This window comes from Hoplias malabaricus, chromosome X1, assembly GCF_029633855.1.
Source record: "Hoplias malabaricus isolate fHopMal1 chromosome X1, fHopMal1.hap1, whole genome shotgun sequence".
Lineage (NCBI taxonomy): Eukaryota > Metazoa > Chordata > Actinopteri > Characiformes > Erythrinidae > Hoplias > Hoplias malabaricus.
Genome location: NC_089818.1, coordinates 7,592,014 through 7,601,175, shown reverse-complemented (window position 1 = coordinate 7,601,175; position 9,162 = coordinate 7,592,014). Strand labels below are relative to the sequence as shown.

The window sequence follows — 9,162 nt, the reverse complement described above, 5'->3', positions numbered from 1 at the left end:
CAAGCGCTTCATAAGATGTGTTACTGTAGGCTACATACCACATAAGCCTTTCTTGATGAGACAAATATGCATAATCATCATCTATAATGCGTACTGCCACTGCACTATTTTTATAAACCTGGCTTGAAAATGCACTCGTTACTTAAAAGGAGTAATAGCATTAATAAGGCGAACAAATTCAGACAAGACAAGATGGCCGCCAACTTTTAATCAGTATTTGGACATTTATATGCTGTACATAGTACAAAACCATCTGTACACGCCCAAAGCTGTCCTTTGAGCTCACACCAAACCATCCACCAGAGCAGCGAGAGCTTAAAAAATATACATTAATTAAATGACCTGTGTGTGTGTGTGTGTATATACGCTCAGTTCTTCCATTTGCTCTTCTTCGCAGGCAGTTGACCTGTAGCCTCCAGGTATTTATTTATAAGCTCCTCTTGTACAGATGGCAGACAGGGCTGATACCTGCTGTACTCCATAGTGTACTCTCCTTTCCCCTATAGCACAAACAAAAACACGTTAGTAATGCACATACATTACTCAGTTACTGCTGCATGGTTGTGTAAAGACATTAGGACAAAAGTGTGTGCCATTTTTACATGATGGGCCCGTTCTTAATAAATGATGTAGATATGATCCACACTCTTATGACCCATACACAGGTACGTACTCCATTTGGCGTCTGGTCTTACCTCAGTGCAGGAGCGCAGCTCTGTGGAGTATCCGAACATGTCATTCAGAGGAATCTGGATGAAAAAACAATGGATAGAAAATAAACAGTCTTGCTGTATCATCAAATTCCTATCCTTTTACCCAGTTGATATCGTTTCCTTAGCTATTAACTTACATCAGCGTACAGAGTGAAGTATCCCTCTGCCCCGTCCTGCCCAGAGATGACGCCGTGGCGACGGTTGACCCCTGCAATGACAGCCCCCTGGAACTCGTTAGGAGCGACGATTTCCACGGACATGATTGGCTCCAGAATGACAGCGTTAGCGCCTTCCATAGCTGTAAATAAACACATTAAGGTTAACCTTCTCTGAAAATCCTTCGCATTCTGGCTCATAGTTTGGGTTAGTGCTACTCGATCTGATCAATATCATTCGGAAAGGCAGGGGTGGGGTCTCGTGAGGATTATCAGATGATATAAAGTACATTTATTAAAACTGAAAGAAACTGTGTACACGCTAACCTTGTTTCATAGCGCCCTCTCCTGCTCGGATGAAGGAGATCTCATTGGAATCCACCATGTGACTCGCCCCATCCTCCAGCACAAATCTAACACCAGAAATCTTGTGACCAGTCAGAGGTCCCTTCTCACAGGCGTCTCTAAAACCCTGCGGAGTGAACAGAAGACAGTGTGAGAACAAGTAGAAGAGCTTAGGGAGATGATTTGTTCACATTTCCATATACACTACATTCCCTTAGCGTCTTCAAAAGGGACAATGAATGCAGCCAAGTCCTAATCAGAGCCTTTGTGATCGATAAAGCAGGGAGCAGTGAGCTCTGTCAAATCCTCCAGCTCAAGTTTCCATTCGCACAAGGAGGAGAAGAGCCCAATCAGCAAGACAAGTGCCAGCCATGATCTAACCCTGCCCAGAACCTCTGCGTGTTTGCCGTAATCCAGCCCTTTGTACAGTCAGCCCCTGCATCGTAAGTCAATGTGTAAAAGCCCCAGAGATTCACCCACAGACAGGAGCTTTCTGATTCCCTCTTGCCATTCTTTACGATTGAATCAGATACTTCTGCTCACAGAGGAGGTCCAAATAATAAGCATTTACTGCTGTGCGTGTTTAAGTTTGAACTGTTTACGTACCTTCTCCACGGCTGGAATAAACTGCTTGGGGATGTTGGTGCCAATAGTCCGATCTTCGAATTCAACCTTGGTGTAACTTTCCGAATCCAGGGGTTCCAGGAATCCAATGACTTTACCGTACTGACCCGAACCACCGGACTGCTTCTTATGGGTGAAATCAAATCTGTAAAACAGAATTTGACTTGTCCATGTCCGTGTAAACAAACCCACTGAAATTAATTTACAAACGCCTCCTGAGTGAACGCTTTTTCATTAATGAATTCATTTTCCTCTCATTTCTGATTCGGACTCTTTAGGGAGCTAGAGGTTGCACGCGAAGATTTGTCGGTCTCCCTTTTAGAGACAGATGGCTGGTAAACAGAAAGCGTCACTGCACTTTTGAGCACTAAACTAAATGACTCTCAGTTGTCCTCATATCTGGGGACCCTCCATTGTTATTACAAGACTGCTGACACCAGAAGAGTACAGTGGTAACAGACAAACAAAAGAAAACATTTGAGATTACAGTCTGTAGTCCCTGCTGCACAAGAAAGAAATAAAGAGAATGAGAAACTACTTACGACTCAGTGGTAGTTACTGTCTCTCTGAAGGCCACTTTAGGTTTCCCCATCACACACGGGCAGTTATATTCCCTTTCCATCCTCTACACACACACACACACACACACACACGCACCTCAGTACATTAATATAATCACATTGTAAAACCAGAGTGAAACCACTATGTGATAAAGAATCATATTGCCAAGGCTTTGGAATGAACCAGTTTATGTTCAAAATTGTGGTTCCCATTCATGTAGATGGCTGTTAGTTACGTAAAATAGTTACGTATAGGGCTGTCCTGAATACCATTTTTTGGGATTCGGAGCTTCGGCCAGTATATTGGGCGAATATTCGAATGCTCTGAGTGTGGGGTGGTGTATATTGTCATTAACACAATCCGCTTTTGACCCATGCTTTAATATCCCTCTCTCGAGGCTGCACTGTGGCACAAAGCGCAGGTTCAGTCGCTAACTAGCTCGCTAACCTGCTAACTAGCTCGCTAACTAAGGGCACAGAGTATACACAAAATATGAGCAGTAGTGCTCTAATTTCAGGCACAAATCTGACAAAACGAACTGTGGGTGTCACCTCGCTTCGTTATACGTGTGTACAAAGACTTATGTTGATGAGTCTGAATACAGGTGGAGTAGGGAGAGCACCATTTTTAATGCTGGAGCCTGAATGTGTTGGGAGTGTTGTCTTTAACGATAATCTCATTTATTCAAAAATGTCAGAATCTCAAAAGTAGAAACCGAATAAATACCCAATGAACAAACATCTGAATACCTCAATATTTGGAGCCAGCTATCGTTCAGAAAATCAGCTCCCGCTGTGAAATTAAAGCTGCACTTTGGCTCCCAGCACGGCTGGGAACAGAACAGAGTCGTTTGCTAAGCCACTAAGAGCATGGAGTGTACACAGATAAACCAGAGCTTCTTGGAGGTATTCTATTTTGAAGTGTAAAGCTGACAAAATGGACTGTAGCTTTGCCAGGCTTCGTTGTAAACAGGTGGCTACAGCGTTTTAGGCTTCGTTCAAGACTTTTTATGTTGACAAAGCTGAACGCATGTGGAGTGGAGGCTTTCCTTTATTGCTACATTTAACCAAAAAAATGAATATCCGAATATTCGGGGCCAGCCCTAGTTATGTATAGAATCTTTCATACACCCAGACCACTAGGTGTCAGTATAATGTGAATGTGTCACTGGAGATGACGACTAGTTGCTCTGTTGTAATATGTTCTACCTGAGAGTAGATCTCCAGATGTAGCTCTCCCATGCCTGAGATAATAGTCTCCTTGCTCTCAGTGTCGAAGTTCACCCTAAAAGTGGGGTCTTCTCTTGTGAATCGGCTGATGCCTTTGGAGAATTTGTCTGTGTCATTCTGCAGGGACCAGAACAGGACATGAATTCGTCTGCTCATTTTCACATTTAAAAGGCGTGTATCAGTTATTCTGTAGTGTTCACCTTGTTGATGGGTTTCATTGACATGGAGATCACAGGTTCAGGGACGTGGATGGACTCCTGTTCAATAAAGAAACAAGCCGTACAGTCACACACATCCAACAGTTAAATTACAAATATAACAACGGTTCCAGGTGAGTCTAAAGGAAGCGTGTTTACCATGGAGAGGTTGGCACCTGTGCGAGCAGTGAAGGTGTCTCCACTGGCACAGTCAATTCCAAACAGTGCACAGATATCACCAGCGTACACCTCCTCCACATCCTAAAGGGCAAGGAAAAAAACAAATGTAAATTATTGAAAAAAAGCTTAGAATATTTTGCCTCTATTGTATATTAAAGTGTGCTTTTATTATCATTGTGCAGCAGTATAAAGATATTTAGAGTTCACATGTAACGTATCCATAGCAGTGAACACACACACACACCTCCATCTGATCTGCATGGAGGCGCACTAGTCTCTGGACTCGCACTCTTTTGCCCGTGCGAGTGTTGTAGATGTACTCTCCCTTCTTCAGACATCCCTGGTACACACGCACGTAGGTCAGCTGACCAAAACGCCCCGCCTAGGAAAGCATGATTAAAGAGTTTGACACAACATAAACATCATTTATTTAAAATACGCCATTGATGTAGGGTTGGGCTTGTAAGTTTAGCGCTGAGTTTGGGTTAAAAGAGAAAGAAAACAGCTGTAAACAGATACAGTTCCTAGAAAATCCTTTTCTCGACTTTGTGCTGCTCACAGGTATAAGGCTTTATCCTCTAAATATGTGTGTGTTTTGAGCCTCAGTTCGCTGAATAATCTGCTGGGGTGTGCTAAACCTATGGTGACCAGATCTGAGACGGTGAAAAAGAGGACACGTCTCCGGGTGTGGGGGCTGGATGACTACTGACGTGCAGACTGGCCAATTAAAATGTTTACAGAGAAGGTTATCGACCAATAACGGTAGCTCTACAGTCAGACCGTCCAATCAGAAGATTTTTACTTCACCACGCCCCCTTCTCACTCAAGCGAACCAATCGGAGTAGGGGAGGGCGGGACTAGTTTGTGAACGAAACTTCTCGAAGTTCTATGTAAGCTCTAGAAAAACAAAATCCCGGACGTTTGTGAAATTCCGCCCGGACATTTTTTTAAGTCTTAAAAAGAGGACTTGTCCGGGTAAAAGAGGACGTCTGGTCACACTATCTAAACCACAAGTGCCCATTAGCGCCAGCTGTGCTTCTAAACAGTGTAGAACCGTCTTATTTCACTTATATTCTAACTTTTCTGTTCCTTCAGCACCAGCAGCCTGACAGAGCACCCCCTCCCCACAGTAATACTGTATACCGAGATATTATTCTGAGACGATATTACGGTATAAAAACTGTGTATACCGCCCATCCCTACATTGATATGAAGCAACCTCCATAACATAATGACAGACAAGATCAAAATACCCAGGGTTTTCCCCTTGTACATGGCACTGTTTTTTATTATTATTACCTCAAGTTTGAAGGCCAAACCCACGTAAGGCTTTGTGGCATCTCTTGTGGAATCCATCAGGACTTTACTGCTGTTACTCGACTCCCTGAAAACATGGAAGAAAAGGACTGTGGTTTTGAAATAACACTTTAAGAACTAGTTTCTCAGGCATAGACTGCAATGACAGATCACATTTTACATTTGAATCCAGGCATAACCCAAAAAGGAGTCTAAAGAAACCCACAGTAAGGGTCAGTTAAAGCTGAAGGCCCTGATTTAAAAGAAACGTATTCCTCACAAAGACTATGACCCAGAAGTACGACCCAGGACTCACTCTTCGTTGAGGATGGCGTAGTTGTTGACCTCGCTGGGGTTAGGCAGGTAATCCAGCACAGCATCCAGCAGCGGCTGAACCCCTTTATTCTTCAGAGCACTGCCCACCAGCACCGGGGAGAAGGAGCGCTGGATCGTTGTCCTGCGAACGGCGGCCTGTGAGGGTCACACAGGTCACATAGGTTTACCCCCCCCTCTCTCTACATCACTGCATTGACGCCTTTGAGAAATGAGTGGTTAGCGATAGATAGATAGATAGATAGACAGACTAAAGATTACAGTCCACGCAAGAGGAGCACGAACCTTGAGGTCATTCACAGTGGGCACTCTCTCTTCCAAAAACATCTCCCCCAGCGTTTCATCAGCGTTCGCCACACACTCCACCAACTCCTGTCTGCGCTCAGCCGCCTCAGTTCTCATATGAGCTGGGATCTCATCAAAATGGATATCCTCACTGAGAGTGAGAGAGAGAGAGAGAGAGAGAGAGAGAGAGAGAGAGAGAGAGAGAGAGAAAGAGAGAAAGAGAAAGAGTCAAACTGTTAAACAGCAGAAACTAGCAAACTATATAAATGAAAGTGTTTATTTAGCCTCCTTACCCACAAGGACCTTCAAAATAGACACTGCGCTCCTCAATGAGGTCAATGATGCCCTGCAGGTTTCCCTCGAGGCCGATGGGGATGCTGATAAACGCTGCATTTTGATTCAGCTTTGTCCTGCAACAGAACGTAAGGAACTGTTTATGCAAAAGACAAAAGGTCCAAGTTCACTGGACTCTGAAGAGTGCTTTTTTGGAGAGCACAAAGTAGCAATGACTCCTTGTCAATATTGCACAACAGTGCCCTCATTATCTAGAGTGCACATTACATTAAACGGCTAAAATCATGGCAATTTCTAATAGTCAGATATTACAAACGCCTGAACAGAACAGAGCAGTGTTAATGCTCTTCTCTCTCTGTGGTGCTGCTTTCTTTTTTTAAAGCCTTTGTGTTTATTACGAGCAGAACTCACCGGAGCTGCTGCAGAGCTCGGTACGGGTTCGCTCCCAGGCGGTCCAGTTTGTTGATGAAAGTGAGGAAGGGCACGTTATAGCGCTTCATCTGTCTGTTTACAGTCATGGTCTGACACTGAACACCTCCCACAGCACAAAGAACCAACACGGCACCGTCTAGAACCCGCAGAGAGCGCTCCACCTCGATGGTGAAGTCCACGTGACCTAAGGAGAGGAGATTAAAGAGACAGTGTATGGGACATTTTTGTTTCCAGACGGTGCAGAGGCACTCAAAGTTGTGCATTTGACGGTACCTGGTGTGTCGATGATGTTGATATTGTGCTCTTTCCACATGGTGTAAGTGGCAGCCGACTGGATGGTGATTCCTCTCTGTCTCTCCAGCTCCATCGAGTCCATGACTGCACCGACTCCATCTTTGCCTCTCACCTAAACAAGAGGGTGCACAAACAAACAAAATAACTGACAATAACATCTCCGGATACAAGTATAACAAAGTAATTTACCACTATTATACACGTGGTCTCTGACTTTTGCACAGTAAACCTCAGTGACAGTCACTCACTTCATGCATCTCTGCGATTCGGCCGGTGTAGTACAGCACTCGCTCCGTAAGCGTGGTCTTTCCCGAGTCGATGTGCGCCGAGATGCCGATGTTGCGGATCCTCTCGTTTGGGGTGATTCCAGAGGAACATGTTCGGCAGCTACTAACCAGAACCTAAAGTACAAACCCAAACAAGGATGCCGCGTCAATGACGAAAAGCATCAAAAGCAAATCTGGGTGCCTATGGCGCCCCTGGTGGTGCATCATCAGCCTGCTAAACATGAGTGAGTTACAAGCCAGATCCATGACGAACATCTACATGAACAAACCTCAAATTTCAACAGAACACTGTATTTATTTATGTAGCACATGACTGAATAATCAATATAACAAATATGTAAGAGTTCACAGTTTATCCTCCATCTCTAATACTACGGCTTATGTTCTGCTTCTTATTCTTGAAATGTAATTTAACCCCCTCATCAAATCACCCTCCTGTTCGGATGTTCAAGTCCACCTTAAATGCGCAGTCACTTCGCCGTAATTTAAGGTGGAACGGAGAAGCAAAAAAAAATTAAACGTCGGTTACATTCTGTACGTAAGTGTAGGGTCCTCTTACCCGTCTGAGGCTCGCTGTAATCGGGTTCAGGCTCGGGTTCGGCCCGCGGCTCAGGGACAGCGCTGCAGCCAGGAACCTCATCTCGGCGCTGACCGGCTCCGCTCAAAGTCACGCCGCTGCTGCGTCGGAAAACCGCCCCCGACACAAAGTGCATCCAAGGCCCCTTCAGTAGATTATATTAATTATTATTAATGAGCATATAATTAACGTTAAGGAAAAAAACACACAAACAGTGGCACCAAGCAACATAAAATTAACTAGAAAAGCATAAATAATTTATTGAATCATATATACGCTAGAGTGTCTCTCGCCTGACTCAAACTCTCCTGAAAGTGAATATGAACTAATTAGAGTTAAAATTAGAGTCTAAACAACAATACATTAATTAAATTAAGACACACACAGTACACTGGGTTTACCCGATTTAACTCACATGCCTACACAAAGTCATTGTTTTTATTGGGGTTTTTACAGCACAATATTATTCACAAAACTTTATAATTATAACTTATATTAACTTATGATTCACTTATATTTCATTTTTTTATAAATTAGAATCAGGCACATGTATGCTGCCGGTTTTGTTTTTCTGTACAGGGACTTTGAAGGACGGCTAAGGGTCCTTGGTCGGAATACGGGATTTGGTAAAGAGAAGCTTTTGGCACAACCGCTAATTGGGCAACATGAAAACAGCGACACCCAGCGATAAAGGAAAGGACTGTCTCTCTGTTATTGACACGGCTTGGTTCCAAGATTCTCAAGTTTTTTCATTTCAAGCCTCTTTTTTACATTAATAAAAGCACGAAGGCTCATTTAAAAAATAATAGTTTGTGAAACTACTAACTCTGTATTTGAGCTCGTTAATGTTAATTAAATTTGCCGCTGTGTTGTGGTAGAAAGAAGTCATTCAAATACTTTTAAAAGATTTTAATAATCAGTGAACTATCTCAGGATTTTCTATTAATTAAATCTAGTAATATTGTTTGTATACATCCCAAAATACTATTATGACTGAGTCACATTTACAGAGTAAGTTTGTTCACAGAATGAGGGTAGAGACGTGTTTGGTCCACCAGGTGGCGCGCTAACACCGTACTCTACACAGTGTACACCCCAGCACAGGGTCTGTGCTCTGTCCCTCCTGTTTGGGACAGGCTCATTTTGGGATTTTATTCTGAATTAAAACAAACGGGGACAGGACTTGAAAATTTTAAAGTATTCTTAAAGAAATGCTGACAACCCCCCTTCTGACTGATATTTTGGTTTTAGTGTTTTAAAAGTTTCATTTTTACACTGTTAGTGTAGTGGTTTAAAAAGCTATAATCTTGACACCAGAATACATTTCATTTTCATTTAAATTTTAATTTAATAGCAATTT

At 43.1% G+C, this 9,162-nt stretch overlaps 1 protein-coding gene across 1 annotated transcript; it reads right to left on the bottom strand.

The window, feature by feature from the left end:
* Positions 1 to 200: 200 nt before the first annotated feature.
* Positions 201 to 7,919, bottom strand: gfm1 (G elongation factor, mitochondrial 1). The gene is made up of 18 exons (XM_066652216.1): positions 7,785 to 7,919; positions 7,187 to 7,339; positions 6,918 to 7,050; positions 6,624 to 6,828; positions 6,212 to 6,328; positions 5,919 to 6,069; positions 5,617 to 5,771; positions 5,304 to 5,388; positions 4,249 to 4,386; positions 3,984 to 4,085; positions 3,828 to 3,884; positions 3,607 to 3,744; positions 2,380 to 2,462; positions 1,820 to 1,982; positions 1,196 to 1,340; positions 851 to 1,011; positions 696 to 749; positions 201 to 500 (listed from the first exon to the last, which is right to left on the bottom strand). Exons 1-18 carry the CDS (start codon positions 7,863 to 7,865, stop codon positions 369 to 371), a joined length of 2,253 nt encoding a protein of 750 aa, XP_066508313.1. The 5' UTR covers positions 7,866 to 7,919; the 3' UTR covers positions 201 to 368.
* Positions 7,920 to 9,162: the final 1,243 nt, after the last annotated feature.